This window comes from Corvus moneduloides, chromosome 4 (assembly GCF_009650955.1).
Source record: "Corvus moneduloides isolate bCorMon1 chromosome 4, bCorMon1.pri, whole genome shotgun sequence".
NCBI classification, from domain to species: Eukaryota; Metazoa; Chordata; class Aves; order Passeriformes; family Corvidae; genus Corvus; species Corvus moneduloides.
Genome location: NC_045479.1, coordinates 48,165,693 through 48,189,066, shown reverse-complemented (window position 1 = coordinate 48,189,066; position 23,374 = coordinate 48,165,693). Strand labels below are relative to the sequence as shown.

General features: G+C 39.8%; 2 protein-coding genes across 3 annotated transcripts; both read right to left on the bottom strand.

Moving 5' to 3' along the window:
• Positions 1–820: 820 nt before the first annotated feature.
• LSMEM1 (leucine rich single-pass membrane protein 1) lies at positions 821–10,956 on the bottom strand. The gene is made up of 5 exons (XM_032106329.1): positions 9,102–10,956; positions 8,339–8,520; positions 6,500–6,631; positions 3,301–3,438; positions 821–1,524 (listed from the first exon to the last, which is right to left on the bottom strand). Exons 2-5 carry the CDS (start codon positions 8,343–8,345, stop codon positions 1,337–1,339), a joined length of 465 nt encoding a protein of 154 aa, XP_031962220.1. The 5' UTR covers positions 8,346–8,520; positions 9,102–10,956; the 3' UTR covers positions 821–1,336.
• A 354-nt stretch (positions 10,957–11,310) lies between these two features.
• IFRD1 (interferon related developmental regulator 1) lies at positions 11,311–22,757 on the bottom strand. Of its 2 annotated transcripts, XM_032106327.1 has the most exons (12): positions 22,423–22,756; positions 20,607–20,711; positions 19,575–19,656; positions 19,039–19,163; positions 18,587–18,744; positions 17,177–17,227; positions 16,904–17,082; positions 16,692–16,800; positions 14,594–14,728; positions 13,768–13,896; positions 12,766–12,861; positions 11,311–12,009 (listed from the first exon to the last, which is right to left on the bottom strand). In XM_032106327.1, the coding sequence occupies exons 1-12, from the start codon at positions 22,466–22,468 to the stop codon at positions 11,920–11,922; spliced, it is 1,305 nt and encodes a 434-aa protein (XP_031962218.1). In that variant the 5' UTR covers positions 22,469–22,756; the 3' UTR covers positions 11,311–11,919. The 2 variants fall into 2 exon arrangements, with proteins under 2 accessions (XP_031962218.1, XP_031962219.1); XM_032106328.1 differs by lacking the exon at positions 17,177–17,227 and having other exon boundaries at positions 22,423–22,757.
• Positions 22,758–23,374: the final 617 nt, after the last annotated feature.

Sequence of the window (23,374 nt, the reverse complement as noted above, 5' to 3'; positions counted from 1 at the left end):
AAACATAGGCGTAAAGCAAAGCACTCCTTGTAGCAGGAATAGAACTGGCAGGCAAATCCAAGCAGAGTGATACCAAGAAATTCTCCTGGACTCAGCTCTTCACTTTGTTGTAGACAATGTTGTAGTCATCACAGAAAGGACTATCATGCATTCTGGAAAAGCAGGCGGCAATGCAAGCTGTTGACTTTGGTGACTTTTTTTTTGTTTGTAAAACTGTCCAGAAGAGATAAGAAAGAATTGGATGAGAATGAGAACTTGAAGTAAAAGAGAAGGTGTTGGACATATTCCATAGTTTCAGCTGCCATTCCACCATTATGATGGGAGTAACAAATTTATTGATTGATTATGGAGATGCCTTCTTAATGCATATTTCAGTAGAAGGTTCTGAATACTAAAAATGACAAAGCTACGCAGCAGTCCCTTATGTGATCACACTTTCAGGTGTCTGTCTCCACAACTGTGTAAATTCAGAGAGAGTGGCTCCTTTTAGCCTCTGAGGTATTGCTCCACATTAAAACCGTGAAGGTTCCAACCATATTTCATCTGGCCCTTCTCTACGGTGGCCAGCAGCAGCTACAGGGGAGAGTACAAGAACATGTAGCATTTTCCCCACATCACTTCATAAAAACACTTGGGCTTCACCTGCAAATTGTGAGTACAGCATATTGGCAGTGCTGTGAGACAGACTGGCTGCGATGCTGCTCTGACGTTACCAGACTGAGTCCTCTAAACCCATTTTCCATATAAGGCAATAGGACACGCACTCTGTCAACACAAATTTGGGCTGACTATAGCATCTTATAAAAGGGTTTGTTGTTATTCAAGTCCGGGTTTTTTTCACAAAAAGAGTAGTACATCAGTATATTTAGATGCACAGAAAGGAAAACCATAAAACTCTAGGGCAGAAATGGATTTATTTATAAGTTATGAAATCTGAAGTTATCCTTAATTACAAATAATACTAGAAACAAACAGAAAGCTTGTACAAAGGTAACAGGAGAATGATTAAGTGAACAAGGTCATGCTGGAATCATGTGAATAGAACTTGTGATTTTCTGTGATCATTCACTTACATTTAAAGTAAAACTAGGCCCTTACTCCTGCAATTTACAATGCACAGAGAATCTGGAAGTCTTGCCCCAAATTGACAGTCCATTGTTTATTGTGAATCATATGGGCTTTGTATTACAAAACTATGTCCACATAAAACAGGATAAAATATTATTTGCTAATATTTTTCATTCAGCTGACTTTTCCAGCAGTGTTTCAGCAACCTGTGTGCCATATGTGAAAATATCTGAGTCATGAATATGCTGAATTTCTTTCCAAAGAAGATCTATTCTCCAGGGACTTTGAGCTCAGCGTGGGTAAAGAGGTAATCATGAAGATCAGAAGGCTTTTCCTTAATTCTTGATTGATTTAGATGCTTTAATATAATACTGTTAATTTTCTTCAGCTCTTCTATGTTCTTCTTTTCAGAGAGTAGTCTGCTTGATATTTGGTCCACCTCATTTCTAGTTTGAACTTGAAAAGGAAAATGTACCTCATTAAATTGGCAACTTGACTTAAGTCAAGAGCATCACTACTCTCACTTGCATTCCTGTGAGACTTTGTAAGGAATTGTGGTGACTAAATACATTAAAAAGGAGAACAACTGCAGAACATAATGATAAGAAGTTATACATCTGGTGGGTTTACCTGCTCATTACATTCTCTTTTGTTTATTTTCTGGATTTTTTTTTTTTTCAGTTTAGTGCAGAGCAATAAAATCAGATATGGCTCAGATAATTTTTGCAGTTTTCAGGAGTGTATCCATTCCATTAATGTCCACAGGGAAATGTCTTATTTACGGGCTTCAAGAGCCAATTTGTGGTCAGTATGTGCACGTATTGTATTTTACATTAAAGGAAAATTCTTGCAAATACTGGCATTTTGAGGCCAGCCTCCTCTGGCATGCCAATATGCCCTTTTGGAACTATTTTTATTTTGGCCTTCTGAAGTTAAAAAATTTACCCATAGGTTTTGAAGGTTAAGTGTAATAGTGGCAATGCTAAATGAATCTATGGATGTGGTTTTCAAACATCTCAGATTATATAACACACTCATACATATGTCTGTATCTATGTATATCTAATAGAACATTGTAACATAAACGGAAACACCACTGAAATCACTTTCAAAAACCACAGGCTTCCACCAACGTGAGCCCAAGCAAACTGCTTTAATTCTTGTAAGAAAGCTTTTCACATTAGTTTAGCATTTTTCCACTAGAGCAAGACAATATTCTTTTTTTTATACCAAGTCTCTACTTTTAGCAGCTCCTTGTTAAATAGAAATTCAAGTATGTGGTATTTTGATTAGGATTTTACAATCATGTCACTTCAACTCTACTTTATGTTCTTTACTTGTCTGATATTTCTTTCTTTGAGTGCCTGTAAGGTAATTTAGTCAGGGGTTAGATTTCCTGGTCAAAAAAAAAAAAAAAAAAATCAGGATTTTTGCTATGTTCCAGCAAATTCCCTGCTATAGGATATAGGAAATCTTGATTTCACATGGGTTCCAATTCTTTCAAAATAGACTTGTACACTGAAATAATGCACCTCATATTCTGTTCAATATTATTAGCTCAGAAAACCCCAAGATGACAAGGGTCATCTTGATTAACCAGCCATGTCTTTAGCTAAACCCACCTGATCAGTCCTAAAAAACTGGAACGGTAATTATGTCTACAGACTCAATACTACATGCAAATCTTCATAAATGTTATCTGATTTTTTTCTTATGCTTAAGAGTTTCTTAGTTCCAAGCCAATTTCCAGTCAGTACTTTGATGACAACCCTCAAGTCTTCCTTCAGGTAGCCTGATTTGAGTGTTAGCCTGGGTATAATTCCAGTTTCAGTGGAATGACCCCAATACTGAGGTTGATCTGGAAAGGAATGGAAGGCAAATTGCCAAAGTATCTCACTGCCATACAATTACCTTTAAATTTTAATTTCATTTCCACTCAGCATTTTTAGCGACACAGTATAATGCTGCTGAGATAAATTCTTCACAGCTGTTGAAACTCACAAATCTTTAGCACTAAGAATAAAATTTTGCCTTTTAGCCCTGAGAGAGTGTTGTTTGCCTGTACTTCTGCCCCCAGGACTGGGACCCAGTGCCCAGAACCAGCCAAAGCCAGAATTGCCTTTGACCATGCAAATACAGCAGTAGCATGTTGTAAGGTAGCGTGACACATTTCAGAAAAGTTCTTTTTCCAATTGGCCCCACATTTTTAAGAACCACTCTTTGGTTACTTACGTATTAAGAATATTACAAATGAAACAAGTGCCAAACTGACGATCAAAGTAAGAATAAAGATGACAAAGAACAAACACTGGTTTCTTGTGTTGCTCCCTGCCATCCTTTCTCCAGTACCACCAGTGTTCTCCTCCTCATCTGTTAAGAGATGACAAATCATTTGGTGACCCAGTTTTTTAAGGCCAGTTAGGATAAGCATGACAAAATACTTCTGGCTTCATGAAATGATGCAGAGTACATCATATATTTGGCCAACAGATTTTACTTCCTGTGATATTGCATGGAAAGGGAAGAAATCAACTCTATGAACTCAGCTTGAATTAGGAAATATAAAAAATGATACATCTGTTATAGCTGTTAGAACATATTCAACAAAAATATTTCTTTTGCTGAAATACAGTGTTTTGTTGAAGTTGACCCGGTTTAGGGTTCAGAGTTGTACAGCTGTTTTACATGTACAAAGGTTGCAATGAAGTTTTCATCAGGCAGCTGTGTAAGGGCTTGAATGCACTTAACCTTTTCAAAAGGGAAGAGAGAAAAATTCCTATTGAAAACCAAGGTACAGATTCATCATACGCATTCATCCTCTAGATATGCTTCTGTTTCTGTTTAATGAAAAGTATCCCTGGAATGATTAATTTCCCAAAGTAAACACCTCAGTTAAGCTCCTGATGTTGGATAGAATGAATGTAGGTCTTGACTGTTTTATCTTAAAACAAATGTTTTCAATATTCTTCTTCATCTTTAGGATTTTTGGTTTCATTCCAGTGAAAAAATGAGGTACCTCCCAATTGTCAAGAATGGAACACATTCCTATATGGACTACATATGTTGTCCTTTAAGCACAGGAAGAATGAGAGGGAAAAGGAAAAGCACTTGTAATGCTGACCTTGAATCAGCTCAACAAGCCAGTTCACTGCTTTATAAAGAGTGTGTTGCATACATAGGGAAACTCAGTAGTTTCTCTCATAGGAATAGTTGCAATCAATGTGAGGTGGTAATAAGCCCTAAAGAGAACAAGTCAGCTGAACACCATGAGGCAATTCATGTGAATGTAAAATACTTGAGCCAGATTTGTTTAATCTTAAATTTGTACACTAGTGTAATAACTTGCAAAGATTTATTTTCTGTTTTGGAGGGAGGAGGAAGCTAATGTAATTTCATTTTGGTGTCAGTCTCATACATACTAAAATTACATGCAAATTACTGTAATTTATCCTTCTGTAATTGCTGTCTTGCCATTCTGAAAGGGAGAGTAGCATGTACATCTGTGGAAAATGTATTTCTAGATCATGTTCTTGTTTTAGCTGGTGCAAATCTCTGAGGTCTTTGCAACTGGGCCTGTAGTGATAAAGCTGAGGAAAGGCTGCATGTGCCATTATAGCACTTTAATAATGACCCTACCTAGAGCTAGGCAATTCACTGAGATGGCAGATCTCTGGGAATATCCTATTTTTCTTTATTTTATGTTTAAAACACTCCTGTCCATGAGTAAGCTGAAATATTTTCGTATTTGTCCTTTGAGGTTCTATTGTTATTCCCTTAGCATTCATAACAAATGCACCATGCACTAAGTGTCTGCACCAATATTGTTTTCTAATCAGAATATTAGGGGTGGGCAGGGCCTGCTACTGCTGCCTGCCAAGCATCCTAAGCTATCAATAGTGGTCTCAAAAGTGGTCTGAGCTCGCTCTGCCTAATGAATTCTTCTTACTATTTCATCAGGCTGAATGTGCTAGACTGGAGTGTTGTGAGGAATTGGTGAGCACACACTCTTGTCAAACTGCAAACAGTGGGAACATTTTATCACCTAAAATAAATTACTGCATGGCTCCTATTGAAGAAACCAAAAGGTATATACATTTTAAATAGCTTTTGGCGTGTCTCTGATTTTCTGGCAAGAGAACCAGAGTTTTATGCTGCTGAGTGAGGTAGCTGACAGTATGAGATATCTACAGACTCTCCAAGCTTAAAAACTACATTAAAACAATAATCCTAGAAGGAACCAAAAAACTTTACAAATTTTTGAATAAAATACTTATTAAGCTACCATTATTTACTACTGAAATGTAGGGAGGAATAATGAATGCATGCATGTGAGAACCACATATGTTTCCACAGAACCTTGTATATATATCTGAAAAGTAAATAGTACTGTCCAATAAAAATTGCAAAAGAAAGCAAAACAGTCACACTGAGAGGAGCTTCTTTGACATTAATATCTATGTATGCCATTGCCTCATTTTCTACGTGTAGAAGTGACAATATCAGAATGAGATCAGCATATGAGAATTTAGTACTTTATGTCTAACATATTTGCATTAAATGCAGAAACCAGCACCACTCTAGTTAGTTGGATTAGGAAAAGTTAGAGGACTTGGAAACAGAAGCAATGAGAACACATTTAAGACCCATAACTAGAAGCATGATTAAGTTATGGCCGCTTGAAACATGCTTCAACACAGCTGTTGATCTATAAATTTCTTCACTCAAATTTCCCATTACAGTAAGGGAAATAAAAGCAGATTCAAATATTGTTATGTGGAATGCTGATGAAGAGCTCCAGGTTTTAAGATATTTTCAGGTCACAAAGAACTGAAATACATTGTAGCTATCACTGGGTGAAAATATTCTTGTTGCTGTGAGAAATCAAAGGCAAAAGCCTTATCAAACCAGTAGAAGCGTGGGAGCCATATCTGAAACTATAAGTAAAGAAAGTCTGGAAAGTAAAATGCTTAAAGGTTTCATGGGATATTTCAGGTAATTGGTTTGAGTTCTTAGGAGGTGTGTCTTAAAGGAATGAACAGAAATTCTCAGGTACTTCTATTGCCACTTATGAATTTTAGTGCTTGGGAAGAGTTATGATGCTATTTATGTAGAAGGTGTATACTGGGTATTACTAGAGACATTATCCTGCAAGTGATCACCTGATAAATTCTGACTGAAATGGAAGATAATTTCAGGTTTGACAGTAAATCCCAACTAAATGCAAGGATTTTCAAGAACCTAAAGCAGAAATACTCAGCAGGGGCAGCTAAATCATTGTCTGATCTCTCTAAATTATGCCATTTTCAATCTTTTTCTTACATTTTTCAGTACAGAGCTTGTCATACATATTGGCCTATTAAGGCTGTTGACATCAGTGACACGCAATATGGATTGTATATATAGAAATCCACATACAACCTATCATGCATACCTAGTGAATGTTGGGATTCATCTGGACAAACATTTAGCTTGTTTAGGTTGTTTAGGGAATCAACTACATAAAGTTTTCCTTCTTCATGAGTATCAGGCAGGTTAAATTCCAAGGAAGGCCTCTCCATTGTATCTAAAAGAAATAATAATTTAAAAGGTAAATTAACACATGGCTATGGGAAATAACTGGTAACATTTGGTGTCCTGTTCTAAGAAAATACTGAGCAGCCTAAGCAATCCTTAAAATAAAGGGATTTGTATGACCAGCATACTTACTAGATCTTGAAGGCAGGGATAACTCAGTACATAGCACTTGTTTATTCTTGGAAATCTTTGATGATTGAAACATTTTGGTTTTACATTGTGTTTGTGCACATATGTGTATGTATGGGGAAAGAGAGAAAGAAAAAAATCAGTTTGACTGGCTCCAGCATTGATTTGAATGGTACCTATTTAGTATATTATCCTTTGATTTGGTGAGTACTTGGTAAGAGATGGTGTGAGATCCTGACCACAGTGAAAGCCAAACCTTCACTAACACTTCCCGAAAGGATGTCACTCAAGTCCTCTTCTTTCAGCATCAAATAATTTAGAGATAAAACAGGGAAAGCAGGTATGAATGTGGGAGATAAGCAACAAGAGTATGTGTCTGTTTACATACCTTAGAATATCACTGTGACGTTATTATTTGTGAAAAATGGAACAAAAAAAAGTCTTGTAGTGTGGTTCTATTTCACACAATTTTGGACAAATTTTAAAAGCTTTCTCTTCGGACTAATACCCCTTGCTTTAAAAAAGGCACTGGATGAGGTCCAATCAGTAAAAACAGTTTCTCTGTAGAGTCTGGGTACATGAACTCAGTGAATGATACTTCATATAAATACAGTTTTGAAAGAAGATTATATATAGAAAAGAAGCAATATCTGAGGAGGCTGCTTCTATGTATTGCACATAATTCCTTATCAGTCTTTTTCTTTTCTTTACACCACTCTGATTCCAAAAATGTCTTCTAGAAACAAACTACACTTCTAGCCATAAGGAGATGCAGACACTCTAAGTAGGCACGTTTGTCTACACTTGTCACTGACAAATCCCTCTGTAATTATTGAAGAAAAATACATTCCTCCAGGTAATATCCCTCTCATTCTAAGATATGCCTTTCTCACCTTAAAATCACGGCCTAAATGTACCTTTTTCTTGCTAGTGAATGTAAGGAGGGAGCTTACACAGTTAAATTTGGAGTAGAGTGTATGTTACCCATTTAGCATTTTATAAAGCTCCCAAGTTCAAGTTTACCTGCCAACATAAATCAGCACTTCATGGGATGCAAACCTCCCTTGATGACGTGTGTTAAGCACCTAAGGGTGATCTCTGAATCCTAGATGGGTTGAACTGTCCTCTTGACATGCTTCTGAGCCTTCTCTTTCTCTCCAAGGAATAAAGAATACAGTGTGACCAGTTTCCTAACATAACACTTAAATTAAAAACCTAAAATTTGAGGAATATAGCCCTGATCGTTTGCAGAAAACACTCACTCCTTTCCTCATCAAACCAAATACAGAAGATTGTTGTATGTAATTCCCCCAAATCTGAGAGCACACAGCAAAGTAGACATTCAATGAGCCTCAGTAAGTCTGAAGAGTAAGCACTGAAATCAATCCTGACAACAGGGCTTGTTCTCTTGCTAGTGGAGATTGACAGGACTATATGGATATTTTCACATTTCTTTTTAACAGCCCATAAGAAAAGATTACACCTTATTTTTTTTCTCTGTTCAGAACTGTTGCTTCAAAGTACAAAGAAAGCGTAGAAAAGCTGGCATAATAGGAGTTAGCCTTACCTAGCATATGATTTTTAGGTGTGCAGCAGTAACTTCAGGACAGATGGCTGTGCCCACTGTCCTTCCTCTAGAACATCATGTGGCACCAGGCAGCAGAGTCTGTGAGCCACGTCCTCACCAGAGCTGGCTCTGCTCCGCTGTCTCCCCACATGCACATCCGCAGCCAACGCAATCACGGAGCCCTGCATTTGAACGGTGTGCTAAAAGTTACCACTTCGTGCACAAAGGCTTTTGGTTATTTTTAGATTCTGAAGAGCAGTTGTTTCTCTTGGGTATTTTCATTAATGCCTCCCTGCAGCTTCAGGGAAGACTCTTCTTAACAACTTGAACTGTAATAAATGTGAGTACCTTTGATTCATTAGTATTATGAATTATATGTTTTTGCATTTACTACTAATCATTTAATTATTTGCACATATAAACAGTGAAGATTACCATTATTAATTCAGAAAAGTTTATATTATGTTTGTTTGATTCCATTGACATGCCAAAGGAGAAAGGATACAAACGTCAGTGTCACTGGACAAAAGTATTATTATTTTCCCAACAAACCAATCTAAACATTGGGAGCTTTGGCTTCACTTTATCTTGCACTTTAACCTTGCCTAAAGACTTTTTTCCCCTATGCAACTTTTAAATTTCTTCTTAAGTTGTTGTGGTAAAATAAAAACTTAGAACAAGAACACACTGAAAATTCTTCACAGAAAAAAAAGGAATTAAAATCTTAAAGGTTAAAAAAACAGGAGAATGAAGCATTACTTACAACATAATTACATTCAGGTAATGTGCCAGTACGGAAGAAATCAGCCAGTGAAAATCATGTGAAGAAAACTTGGTTCGCAGTTCCTCTCTCTACTTTTACTCCCATAGGAACCTGTTGAGCCCTGCAGTACCCATAAAGATAGCTATGAAACAGACTGCCCCTTTCAGTCTATATTTAGAGTTCAACTTGGCTAAGTATACTCACTTCACAAAATCCATCTGCTAAAACAGAAATCAGCACATACACAGATCTTTCTTATTATATTGGAATCATGATAATATCCCATCATGGAGAACAAGGGCTGTTACTGATGATCAGTATTTCACTAACTTTTTGGTTAGTGCCAAACCTCTTAGGTTTAGTGCTTGTCTAAAATACATTTGCTATGCAGAAGGGTTGTATCTACAACACTGTAGCTATGAGTAACCAGTTTGCTATGCAGAAGAGTCATATCTACAGTGTTACAGTCATGACTATTTTAAAGTCATAGACTGGAAAAAACAGGGTCTTTTCCCCCTTCTCCCATACACTTTACAAATTCAAGTGGATCAGTATTATGGGGTGGACTAATTTGTCTGGCATCCTTAGTCGTTCAAAGATTAAATTCTGATGAACTGGTGGTGAGTAGTGTAATTGTTCCTTTGCTGACAGTTCTTGTGATCACTTTTTTCCTTGCTGACATTGCAGAAGGGAATGTTACAGAACATTGTATTGACAGGCAGCTGACACACACAGGGACTGCAGCTCAAAACAAATTCTTTCTGAAGCCATCCTATGTCTAAAATTCTGAATCCCTTTTAAACTGCCAATAAACATATTTCTTTCAGGAAGCAATAGAGAATAGATCACCTGACTCATACTTCCCACCCTAAGCTGACAAGTTCTGCTGCCCAGAATCGCTCCCTTTCTGCAGGAGTCTCCTGGAAGTCCTCCCTCCAAATAAGGAATTGCAAGCCAGAAAAAAAATCACTGTGACGCCCATGCCCAAAAACTCCTGACACCAACATAATCCTAAAATGAGAACCCAGGCCTCTCCAGTTCTAAACTTGCAAAGGTTTGCAAACCCCTGGGATGTCTGCAGGACTGCAGAACATCCCACCTCTGCAACAGCCCTAGAAGACATGCAGGTCACTGTGGGTGGCAACCACAGTGGAACAGAGAAAAAGGCAAGCACCTGCTTGGCTCCCTGCCAGGAGGTGCTGCAGAAATGCTGGGCAGGAAGCTATCAAAAGTGCCTGGCAAGGGCCATCAAAGGTGACTATGCAGAAGCCACAGGAGAGGCCAACAGGCTTGAGGGAACAGTTTAGCTCAAAGGGAACTGTCTTGGGCTGGGCAAGTACAGGCACACAACTTCACCTCATGCAAGGATCAGAAGTTTATTCTCCACTGGTGTGACACTGACAACACATGTTCATCATCATAGATTTCAGTTGAAGGCTTTGTGTAGTCCAAGAGATCAGTTTTATAAGCCAAACAAGTTTGAACAGAGGGGATTATTTGGGGGGACGGGGAGGACAGGGAAAGAGGGTAATGGAGAAGGTACAACTGATTAGTATCCATGGACTTTCTGGAATAGGTTCTGCTCTAACCAGAGACTGGGAGAGGAAAAAAAAAAAAAAAAAAAAAAACCACAACCAAAAAAAACACTCCACCCCAACCCAAACTTTCCCTTATCAGAGCAGGCAAGAGTTTTCAGGGGGGCGGCCTTGTTTTCAATGCAATGTTTACTTCATCTGGTGATAGTCATTTAAAGAATGTTTATTCTAACAAGCACTTTTATATTCAGGTTCAGAAACTCCAGCTATCTAGGTTTTAGTCTTTATTACATAACACCCCCCCCTTTCCCCCACTATTCCTAAGACAGTTTCTCAATTACAGAACCAGAAATTGAGAAGAGTAGTTTTCAACATGATGAACACAGGGTAGCTGGAATGGGTCCTCTAAGATAAACGACATGTTTTGCAGCACCAATACTAGAAAGCTTTTGACCATTGGAGAAGCAATGACAAATCAAGATGAGGCTGTTGTGCAGACCTCATGTATGAGACACCTTTAAAAAAGCAAGGTAGACTTGCATGTAGCATCTACTAAAGCACTGAGAGTACCCCAAGCAGGTGTTTGAACCAGCAAATAAACCCATCCCTTTCAGCCTTTGGGGTTTTGGCAGCGCTACAGCTTTTCATTCATGGAATAATTACTTTTACACAGAGCAGGCAGTGAGAAACATCTTTATTCCAAAAATTAAATATTCAATTTCAGAACACAAGAATCTTGCTTTTATTTTACATGGAGACAACTATTTGTCATTCACTATTTGACTGTCAGTGGAAGTTACCGAACTTCACAGTCCCTGTCAGGATAAAGTTACACTTACATAGGAATTCCATTGTCCATCTACCACTGGAGAGTTTTAAAAAGTTACTAAAAATAATCTCACATAAACATGGTCATTTTTTCATATTAGCACATTCTTAACAAAACATTTAGTCAATGAATTACCCTACCTTTATATAAAGAATCCAATCTGACACATGGTATTTGACTACAGTTATCCACCCCATTTAATGTATCAGTTACAATATATTCGACCTTTGGAGCTAGTGGGGGGCTAACACAAGCGTTATAATGTATCCCTGCACCAAATGTTACATCAATCTATATACAGTGTATATGCGACTAAGCAACAACATGCATTATATTTACAGACTATGTAACAAACCCGCGCACAACTGCAAACTGACTACAGAAGTTAAAAAAGTCATTTAAATGTTACAAGTTCATTTTAATTATGAAAATTGAACCCTATTGAAAAGGGAGTCTAAAAAAATTCCCCCACGTCTGCTCTTTTATCACGACATTTACTTCTAGCCTTTGTCCGAGCCTTGAATGCTGCAGAGTTGTACAAGTGCTACAAAATAAAAAAAGAAAAAAGAATTATATCGTGTCATAAGGCTTAGGCCCTTTACAGATTTTTCATGTTACAAATGAAAATATCTTTTATTAATCTTTGAAGTAAACTGGTAGGCCTTCTGAAATTTATAGTATGCTATCTTTGCACCAAAGGCTGATTTAATTTTCGTATATATATACACAGATATATATATACATGTATTTAAAAGAAACTTAGCCTGTATAAGGAAGGCTGAACTATGAGCAATTCTGGAAGCCAGTCAGTCTTGAATATCAAACAGATACCATGTAGGTTACATTTACCCCCAGATTAAACTTGGTAGCACCATTCCCCAAATTATATGCAGGATGAATGCATTCACAATCAACAGAAAAAAGTCAACCTCCTAGTGCCCATTTCACACTGCTGAGTTTGGGACACTGTCTTTAGAAAGACTCAATTTCCATGGTTTCCTGTAGGTGCCCCCCCAAAAACATGTATCTCTCAGAAGAGACCAAGTTTCACATGTGTGGAACATGAATCTGGTAGCAACCACATCAACCTTCAGGCCCCTTGGAAAAAACACAGTAGCAGACACACACCCAGTGGAAAATCTAAGAGCTCATAAATGCATACAAAGCTGGGTTTCATTCACAACAATATGAGGCACTCTTAGAACTACAGTGAAAAGTGTAACAATGACAGCTTCTGAAGTGCAGGAGAAATGAATTAGAGTATGAAGTAAAGAAAATTCATTAAAGTGCAATAACCTACCCTTTCAAAACGGGATATCTTCATTGTTTTAAGAGTTGCAGCATCCAGCATTACTGGTGGACCAAGCTCAAACACATTCCGAAGAAAGTCATTTGACTAAACAAGAAACACAGATTTGTGTCAATTGCTGTTATCTTTTGCAATCAAGTCAAAAACACTTCCTCCTTTAACCAGAATAAGGCTAAAAGCGAAAACTGCCACCTTGAGAAGACAGACAGCCCCTCCTGCCTCCTTTGATATTTTTGTCCCAGCAAATGAGACACTGTCCCGTTCTACACAAAATGAGGCAGCTGAACAGACCTGTATAGTTTCCCAACACACCAGTTTTAAGATATCTGGCTGTGAAAGCAGTACTTGAAAAAACTGAAAAACATGCTACATGCCCTAGCTCCCTCAGTCACATAGAAATTTAACTAACACAGGACTAAAGATTTTAACTCCATGATTATCACAGCAATTTGGCAGCATATACTCCTAAGGTAGAGTTCCTGCTTCTGCTACATATGTAAACAGATGACTAGTAAACAAGCAGTTCCCAGAACAGAGATAAAGACTTATGCCTTCTCTTCTGGAATGCTGTCATTATTGGGCTGCAAGTTGTGTTCATTATTTTTGACTAAAACTATGCCTTTCTTTTACAGGCTTGCACAGGAAGGGTGGAGGCATGCAGCTTTATAGCAGCCAGACAACTACACCACTCTGCTGAAAGGGAGCATAAGGATTCAGGAAAAACCCTGAAGCTAGAAAGATACTCAGTTTAAAATTTTACTTCTTGGAGAAGTCGATTACTAAGCCAGCAAACCCAGGCTACAACTCAGCAGAAGCAGCTTACCTAGACCATTTCAGCTCACTGTAGTTATTTTTTAAGTGCTGTCTTTTAACACCTCAAATGCAAAGCTCATCATTTCCCTAAGTTCTACTCAGGATTTTGTAATTCAGACTGAGTTACATCAAAGCCAGACAGGGAGCAACAGTCTGACCAAGTGTCAAAGAGCAGCTCACCTGCAAATGATATTGCATCCCTGACCCCAGAATCTCCTTGAATGTCTCATAAGTTTGTTTTTTAACCCAGCAGTCAATATACATGCGCTCAGGTCCAAACTTCACCATCTCTGTAGGAAAGTCACGCTCCTATGCAAAAATCAAAGGAAACAACTTATATAATTTACAGTCTTTTGTACAAGGAATTTTATACACCTCAGTGAACTTTGTTTTCACTGATAAATTTGGCACACCAAAACCTTCCAAATAATATAGTATAAATATATTAAACACTGTATTTGATCATAAAGCAGATGCACACCTACAGTCAAATCTCATGTAGAATTTGAAGCTGATATTCTTCACTATCAGAAAGCTTTTCAAAGAACAAATGCTCAACTTTTATCTTCAAAATTACTTTAAGAATTGGACTTAGCCCCAGATAAACCACTTCTGAGTGCAGAAGTCACCTTTAAGTCAGGCTGTAAACCTCATTTAGTCTCTACCTTACAAGTGTGAGTAGACACATTTGGGACAACGAAATACAATATGTGATAATAGGTGACTCAGATCCTTCTAGAGGTAGAATCTTAAAGGTGATTTCAAATCATGCCAAGCTTTCTTCTTAGCTTCCAAGATGTTTACCTATTCCAAGTGTCTTTGTTCTACATTCCTAGAAAACCAGTTCTATTTCACACAAGTGATCAGACTGTGAAATCTCACTTAAAATAGTTTTTCCTGTTTCTTTCACTGAAACAGTACTTCTGTTTAATAGTAAAATTGTTTTCCCTAAATTTTACACTATGTATTTTTAAGGTCTAAATTGTATCTGGGACAAAAGAATCACCTCAACAGCCCGTAGAACATCTCTGAAGACAGATCGCTGCTTTCTTTTATCCACTTTGGCCCGGTGCTTGTTTCCATCAGTAGCCAGAGCTCTTAGTTTCTCTGTTAGAAGGTCCATATCTTCATAAAAGAAATCCTAGGTTAACAACAACAAAAATTTTTAGTGTGTTTTTTTTTTGTTTGTTTTATTTTCTGGCCTTAACCTCTTTCCCCACAAATAAGAAAATGGATCTCTTTTAAATTTTGGGCACATAGATCTCTTCAATCTCTTACTTTATTTAAAAAGACAGGGAGCACTTCTGCAGTTCCATTTGCAGCATTTAAGCCAGCAGGAACAAAGGCACAGCACCCAGTTTACCAGGAGGGGCACTAACAAAGTCTGTTTTGGTAGTCAGCCATGTGAACCTGCCATATACACGTGCTAATTTGTTCTGCTCCATAATTCCAAGGGACTCAAACTATCTAACAGATCTGCTGAACCACTCCTGTCAACAAGCTGAGAGCACTTTAAGGTTGTTAGCACAGAATTCATGCTGCTGGAGGCAGATTGCGAGACACCATTAGACTGAGGGTACGGAATATTTAGATATAAGTCTTGTATGGAATGGGAAACTAGAAAGCAGGTTTGTTTTTTTAAATGCTTAACAAAACACTTAAAGTATAATATGTGCTTTACATGCATATAAATATTTTCTCCACTGCATTTAATAATTTGGCAGTAGTTCACCTGGACTAGTATAAATGTATGCATCCTTATGTAAAAACAAGTTTTTGTGGTTTGTGAGGGTTTTTAATATGAATGTTTTGTCATGTCAACTGACTAGATTGAGTTTACTGCATGCTTTCTGAGAGGAACTGGTCAAAGGCAAATACAGTATTTTTAATCTGCACTGATCCAACAAGATCCTTGTTAAGGATTCAACGAGAATAATTTGTAATGATTAAAGTGGCATTTCCTCAATGAAGCAGAAGAGATTTGTAGTGAATGCAGTCTAGTTTGTTAGCACATTTTAAGACTTTCATTACTTGGTCAGCTTGACCAAATAAAGGATCAAGCTGTGGTCCCAATTTATTTTGCTCCTTTCAAAGCTGACTTCCATAGCCAAGACACTCAAATCACTGCTTGCACTTATACAGAAGCCTTAACATATTGCTTCAGATTATGCAGTGCTAGTGTGTCATGATTTCTGATTCAAATGAGTTATCTTTTCACTTTAGACAGCAATCTGGCAAAGCACAGCACTTTGATTGAGCTAAGAGCCCTTCAGACAACTCTCCCAAGTTGCCATGCATAAGCAGAAGGAGGCTATGTTCTTCTGAGCTGTCAAGAAAATAGTCTCAAAATTAATAAGGTATACTGAAGAACGTAAAGACAACTTTACCTGTGGATGAGCTAATGTTGAGCAGCTTGCACCTAATCCAATTCAAGAACAAGCTCCAAGAAATCTCACCAAACATAGTAATACTGGTATCTGTGCAAAATTTGTGCAAATTCTTTAAAAATCTCCCCCTTAAAGTGACTGCCTAGTTCTTAACTGACAAATAGTCAAATGCTCTGAAACCATCATGCAATACGAGTTATTCTTCTCAAGTATTCTTACCTAAGTAAGAATACTGAAAAAACAATACTTAAGTCAACATGTTTTCCACCTGATGATAGGTTTCTGGCTGTGAGAGCAGAATTGTGCAGACTGTGAACTACTCAAACTTGTCTGCGTAAGCATCTGATGAGCGCTCCCACTACAGTAAACAATACTGTTTTATCCTGGAATCTCTCTGGAGATATTTTTTATTTTATTTTAAATGCAGGTGTTGGATTTAGATTTTAAACCTTGCATTCCATATTTCTAGTTGCTATTCAGTAGTATTTGATGCATTTTGTTATATTGGTCCTGTTTTGCAATATAGAAATTAAGTGTAAAAAATGATAGCTAGGAATTATTGCTATACCCACTTAGACTGGGACAGGCTCACTAAAAAGAACATAAACCATGGAATTATTTGCTACTTGTTGAGATCCAGGGTGCGCAACACAGGTTAAGTAATTTGTCTCATCATTGTCCTGACAAAAGAAGGTTTAGCTGCTGATGTTTACTTACAGCATCTGTTTCACGTGCCAGTTCAAACAGAAGCGCTAGTGTTTCTCCAGCAGCTATTCTCATGTTGAGATCATCACAAGACAGCAGACTTGGAAGTTTATGCAAGTGCCTAAGGAGTAAGTTATATTCCGTTGAGATCTAAATTTTGCTAACACTGTTTCATTGCATATAAACAGTCATTACAAACTCTGCTTTTCAAGAAAGATACTCACATTTCAATTTTCTTCTTCACTTCATTCATTGGACAAATGGTCAACAACAGTGTCCATGCTAAGAGAGCACTGACATGAAGCACAGTATTATGGGTACTCGATACACCATTAGTGTCTCTATCTCGCTGATAAGCCTTTGTGAAGATGTTTTCCAGGCATTCCATAGTAGAGTAGAGTTCCTGTACAAGGCAAAAACATAATGGAAGTGGCTTAAGAGTCACACATTTTCATCTTGCCAGTTTATTACATCTGAAAGGTATCAATCATCCTCACCGTAATGTCATCAGTGACAATGAAACAACAAATCCCTAAGCAGGTTGCACACTAGACACAAAAGAAAAAAAAAAGTGTCAGTATTTGACAATGTTACAGTTGACAAAACTTTCAAACTTCGGACCTTTGAAATTTAACATCTGAAGTAAAAAACTTGAGATTAAGACCTTAGCAGAGTCTAGAAGTCTCCAACTCTGTTTAATGCAGCTTCTTTGTAATACTTAGCTCCCAATTCCCATCTACTCTCAGGATGATTTTACAACATATGCTACTCATAAGCCTTCATTTTTTCATGTATTATTATTTTAAAATAGCTTACAAAGCCCTTGAAAAAGCTACACATAACACTCTTTTCACCCAAAGATTTTAAATCTCACTAGGATTTAGCAGAAATTATGCTGATAAACAGTAATCAACATACGGTATTTATTCATGGCTGCAGGAAATATCTTCCCCTTCTGACCACTATTACAATTAAATGGCATGAAAACTCTGCACTTTAAAAGCCTTTCCCGGAACTTTGCAACTTCTGCAGATCTGTTCCCTATGCCTCATATTCTACTCCAATTTCTCTTACAAAGAATAATGAAAAAGACATTTGAAAGTGATGTTTGCACTAACCACACAGGACTCAAAACTACATTTAAACAGGACAAACTTTAATAGCTTTTGGTTTTTTGTAGAAATAACTGCTGTTGAACTAATACCTCCTTTTGCAGCTGACAGTATCTATTGTGCCATAGCTTGACTAGAATAGGAGTAGCCAGCCATGCAATGATAAAGGGAAGCTGGAGAATATTACTTAAATCTCTGAAGTTTGAGAAGCAAAACTTTTGGCAGAGCTTTGGACAGTCTTCACTCACTATTTCAGGCATGCCGCTGATGTACAGATGAGATGACTGGGCAAAAGTAACTTAGAAATACTTTTGGTAGTACGACTGCATTGTTTATGTCGTTCAGATGTGCTGTATGTGATTTTACCATAAATAAATGTAAATGCTTAAGTAACATTTCTATGCTGTTTAAGAATAAAATTGATTTTCAAGAATAAAATAAAATTAATACAGGAAGGTTATATCACTCAGTGGGAAAGTGAGAAATGTTTTCTAGGACCTCAACATCAGCCCTCAGAACTGCAGTAAGGAGACTGCAATACAGTGAGTTCAGACACTTGACAAAGTACTACATGTAACAGCTCTTTAAGAGGGCCCTAGGTTGAAGAAAAGAATCACATTCAACCTTCAGGTGGAACTTTTTAAGCCAGTGAAAACTGCTATGCATCATTCAGAGCCTATGTCAACATTATGAATACACACTAGCGTGGTAACCTTTAGTTCTGGATTACACAATAGTGAACTGGTCAAAAGCAGCCCTCTGTCCCTGCCTGGCAAATAAACATTTCATACTTACAGCCTGTCTGGCTTGGATACTGGCTGTTCCATCACAGACAATCTTCTTCAGAACTGGACCAAGGGTCTTAAAAATCTCCTCACTTTCAATTCCTGACCCCATCTGCACACACAGAAGGCACGCCAGTCCAGCAGCTGCACACTGTTCATCACTCTTACCTAGGGATTAACACAGTGATGAGCCATCACCTTTTGCATTGCTTTCTTCATTTAATCTTTACAGATAAGTCTGAAAGCGTGTAAGCGGAAATTCAGAAACCAACAGATACAAGACAATTTCAGCTAATTTTCTAGGACAGTTAAAATCTGACACCTACATTTAAAAAAAGGAATGTTACCTAAATTATTAAGCACTCTGTAAAGTACTAGAGAACGTTCAAAATCTTAAGTTCTTTTAAACAATGTGATATTTCATAGGGATTACTACTTCCTAATAGCATGCATGTTAATTACCTTTCTTTATGCAGCGCTCAATGCTATCAGTTAGAGTCATTCTCCTTTCCATGATAAATTCATAGAGTATTTTAGAAGAAAATGCACTTTTCAGACTTTCAAGGGCTGCCTGTCTTGTCTTGGCACTATTAGAAGAGAGAAGGAAGACGTCCTGAAACCAGCACACATCAGTTAAACCCTCACCTTTGCTTTATGGTAGTTTATATTTGTCTGCACTCAATATAACCCACAGAAGTACCATGAAGAAATTAAATGCTCTGAATTACTTCCTTACTCAAGGACAGCAGAATTTTGTTTAGAGATGAAGTTCACAGTGGTACTGCAGGCTAGAAAGTGTGACTCTACTTCAACATGTTAGGAAAGTCTAACCCATCCAAAAAAACTGGTGGAAGGAAAAAGGTCTTTTTAGATCCAGAAGTCCTCCCCAGCATGAAAATCTCAGCAAGCATATAAAAAGATTTCATGTGTACTTTCCTTATTAAATCAGAGAAAGCAAGAGAACAATGTATGAATGTGTTTCTTCAAGCAGATCATACCTCTTGTCCAATGTAAGATCAATAAATCCCTTCAACTTGTATTCTAAGTCTTCTTGAGTGGCTTCTTCATCAACTTCAGGCCCTAATCCAGAAGAAATAATTTAGTCCTACTGATACACATTTCATTAGCAGATACAGTAGATCCAACACAATGGTTTTAACACTAATAAGAAAGCAGTTCAACACAGACAACAGCTACAGAATTGTTCCGTATTAGAGCAGCATAATGGTGTTAAACCTACTAAATCAGACTGCGCCCTAAAATACTTTTATAAAAACTGGCTACTGATACATCTGCGCTGCTTCTAGATCTGCTTCTTACATGTGCCAAGGATGTATGAGGGAGCAATTCACGTCTTACATGAATTTTCTCCACCTGATGACCATCAGCCAAGCCTGTCAACAACACATTTTCAGTCCACTATGTCTACCCCTAGAGTACACCGAGGTGCTCACAGCTGATGCAGTGAGTCAAAGCAGCCTGTCCTATAGGGCATCAATTCAGATACCTCTGCAATAGGAGCTCAGCTAAGAACAGCACATATCCAGAAATGGCTCCCTGTCTTATCCCCCTGTAGCAGGCTTTCAGGTCTCCTCCTCCCAACAAAATGACAGTAGACCAGTCCAGGTTGCAAAGATGGTAAAGGAGACAAAGCACTAATCTAGCTCAAAACAGCCAAATGTGACTTTTCCCATCTTAAACTCTTCAGCAGTTCTTACTGGTTCAACTACCTGTTATGAAGACCCATGTCTTACAATACACCTTAAAATTCTTACTGTCTCTATATCAGCACTCCATAATTGTAATAGAAAAGAGCCTCATAGTTTTACAATGCTCATGAAACCTAGAGTATACTCTTACCAAACAAAACCAATAGCCACTGGATTAACCATCAAAAAGTGTTAATGTAATGCCATTATTTTGTTACTGCTACTTACAGTCTACTACTTAAAACGACTACATCAGAACTCCTAAACCAGCTCAGTTTTACATTTTTAAAAAGATGAATAGATATAAATGAAAGAATTTACCATCCTCAGTGAAGCTAGCAGGATCACTGAAGCCACTGCAGTGGCTCATAGTTTCAACTGAAGCATCTTCATCACTAAAAGGCTGCACATTTCTGGGCTGACCACCTTAAAGAAAAATGAACACAATAGTTTGGTCATTTTTCATACGTAAAGGGAAAATCTGAGCACCAAAAGTAGAGCTGAATCTCCCAGCAGATTCACTCTCCCTGACCCACCCATAGCAAGAACATTTCCATCTTCTGCTGGTTCCTTTAGTCCCCCCTATTCTGAAGATTTAGTTGGCTTTGTTCTGGAAGACCATTTGTGAACCGTGAGGAAGGGCCCACCTAGTATTGGTCCAATTCCTACTCCAGATGTTGGCTGAATTCCTACTGTAAATTTAGGATCTTTCTACAATCAACTTCATATTAATGCAGTTTTCTGTGACTATACTTTAAAAATAGGTCTACGTTAATTTAACTGTTAGAACAAGCTACCTAAAAAAACTGCCATACAGTCTTTATTTTTTAATTTTGAGGAGCTTCAACACAGTTCTAAGTTGAACCTTTAGGCAAACATACATTACCCAGTGCAATGCAGGATTTATGGGATTAAGTGTAGTATGTGCAGCATCAGCCATGTCCAACTCTTTTAATACTGAATTAAAAGTATACAACCCAGAACATCAAATGCTTCAACAGGGAATAAAAGTTTTCCCTCTTGGGACCAAGAAGGCCTTGGTGCAGCAGCTTCAGACTTTTTGAATATAGCAGTATTTTTACCAGTGTTCACCTCTCTTTTCACATCCATTATTTCTCCAACAGTTCCCAAAAAATCATTTACAGAACTCTGAATTCTGTTCTTTCAGCTAATTTTTTGTGGCACAATTGGTTCTAAATTATTTAGAAGGTTACACACAGGGCTTACCAGCTTCAGGGAGGCTCCCTGACTACCAAGACCCATAAAACTATTTTTATCTAGGCAGAATCAACCTTCAGTTGGATCTGTGTCCAAGAGCTTTCCAATGAAGTTAGTCACACTCCGGAAGTTTTGCTGCTTTCAGCTGTAGCCAGTTGTATCATTAACCATAACCCAAAAAAACCCCACCAACGAATGCATGAGCAAAGAAAGTTGGAAGCTCAGAGCTCTGACATGGCCACCTTCTTGCTTCTGCTGATTCAAACAGGGAACTTCAACACAAGTGACAAGAACGACAGCAAGCCCTTCACAAACTAGAATAACAGCAGTTGCAGAAACACCCCAAAAATTGCTCACTTCCTGAAAAACTGGTATTAGAAACCGATGCTGCCCATCGCTATGCTAGACTGAAGTGAAATTTCTCACCACCCCGCAGAATCTCCGTTCTGCCCAAGCATCAACACCTCAGACACGCGTATTCTGCATCTGCATAAAGACTGTTTATTTTATAATACCCTGTTTTAGGCTAAGAATAAGGGGTTTTTTAAAAAGACACAGCAGCCTTTCGGGGCACAGCAAGGTGACACACAGCCACACCAGCTGGCGGTGGTGCGGCCCGAGCCGCCGCTGCCCTGGGGCGCTCCCGTCCCCGCCGCCGGCGCCAGCGCGGCCGCGCCCGGAGCCCCCCCGCTCCCCGGCGCATGCGCGCAGCGGCGTGAGGTGGCGGTTTCAGGGACGGCTCCTGTCACCCGCCCGGCCCCGGCCCGTCCAGCCAGAGCCCCGCGGCCGCGCCCGCCTCGCTGCTCACCCCCACCGCCCGCGGGGAGGCGGGGCACCGCCGGACGGGGCGACCCTCCTGCGGCCACGGGAAACGCCGTCTAGACCCCGCTCCCCCGCCCGCCGGCCCGGCCGCGCTCACCGGCTCCGCGCTGGTGGTTGCTCCCCCGCTTCTTAGGCTTGGGCATGGTCGCAGCGGCGCTCGGCTCGGCTCCCGCGGCCCCTCTCCGGGTCTCGGTCTCTCTGCTCCCCCCCGCCCGGGAATCAGCGACAATCAGCCGATAGAAGAGCAGGAGCGCTTTTTACTCCAACGCCTCTGCGAGGCTGACTTCTCGGGCCGGGGCAGCGGAGGTGATTGGCGAGAGCAGGCAGAGGGCGAACCGGCGGCGAAGGCAGAAATCCCCGTGGAGGCCCGTGAGCGGAGTCGATGCATCTTTCTCCTCTCAGACACCCGGGGCTAAAGGCGCGGAGGGGGCGCCGGAGCGGCTTTTATAGCCCCGCCGGGCTGCGGGGGCGGGGCCGCGCTTCACCGCAGCCAATGGCCGGGCGTTGCGACGGCGGGCCGGTGACTCAGCCGCGCGAGCTCGTGACGCGCTCGCGCTGCTGCGCAGCGGCAGGGCTGGGACGTCAGCGGCGCCTCGCGCGCCACGCCGCGGTGCACGCCGGGAGCGGCGGGCCGCAGGGGCGGGGGGCGGCGCTGGGGGCGTCTGAGGCCGCGGGGGGCGGGGACTGAGCGGCCCCGGGTGCTCGGCGGGGCCCTCCGTGCCCGGGGGCTCGGCTTCCGGCCCGGCGCCACGTGCGCGGCTGGCTGTGGGAAGGGCGAGCTCGGCTGGGCTGTGTGGAACTCTGTGGGCGTGCGGGGCCGTCGCCGGCCCTGCTCGCCGTGTAGGCGGGGAATGCCGGAAGGATTCACAGAATCACACAACGGTTTGGTTTGGAAGGGACCTCTGGAGATCATCCAGTCCAAGCCCCCTGCCAAGGCAGGGTCACCTGGAGCGGGTGGCACAGGAACGTGTCCAGGTGGGGATTGAATGTCTCCAGAGAGGGTGAATCCATGATCTCTCCCTGGGCAGCCTTTTCCAGTGCTCTGGCAC

Excerpts from the sequence above, each read along its gene's own strand:
- IFRD1 (XM_032106327.1), bottom strand. The coding sequence starts at position 22,468 with ATGCCCAAGCCTAAGAAGCGGGGGAGCAACCACCAGCGCGGAGCCG. Across the intron at positions 18,745-19,038 it reads TGAGCGCTGCATAAAGAAAG|GTAAGAGTGATGAACAGTGT; the intron begins GTAATTAACATG and ends GTTAATCCCTAG. Across the intron at positions 16,801-16,903 it reads GTGAAGAAGAAAATTGAAAT|GCACTTGCATAAACTTCCAA; the intron begins GTGAGTATCTTT and ends CTTACTCCTTAG.
- LSMEM1 (XM_032106329.1), bottom strand. Across the intron at positions 3,439-6,499 it reads TGAATCCCAACATTCACTAG|ATGAGGAGGAGAACACTGGT; the intron begins GTATGCATGATA and ends ATCTCTTAACAG. Across the intron at positions 1,525-3,300 it reads ATTTGTAATATTCTTAATAC|TTCAAACTAGAAATGAGGTG; the intron begins GTAAGTAACCAA and ends TTCCTTTTCAAG.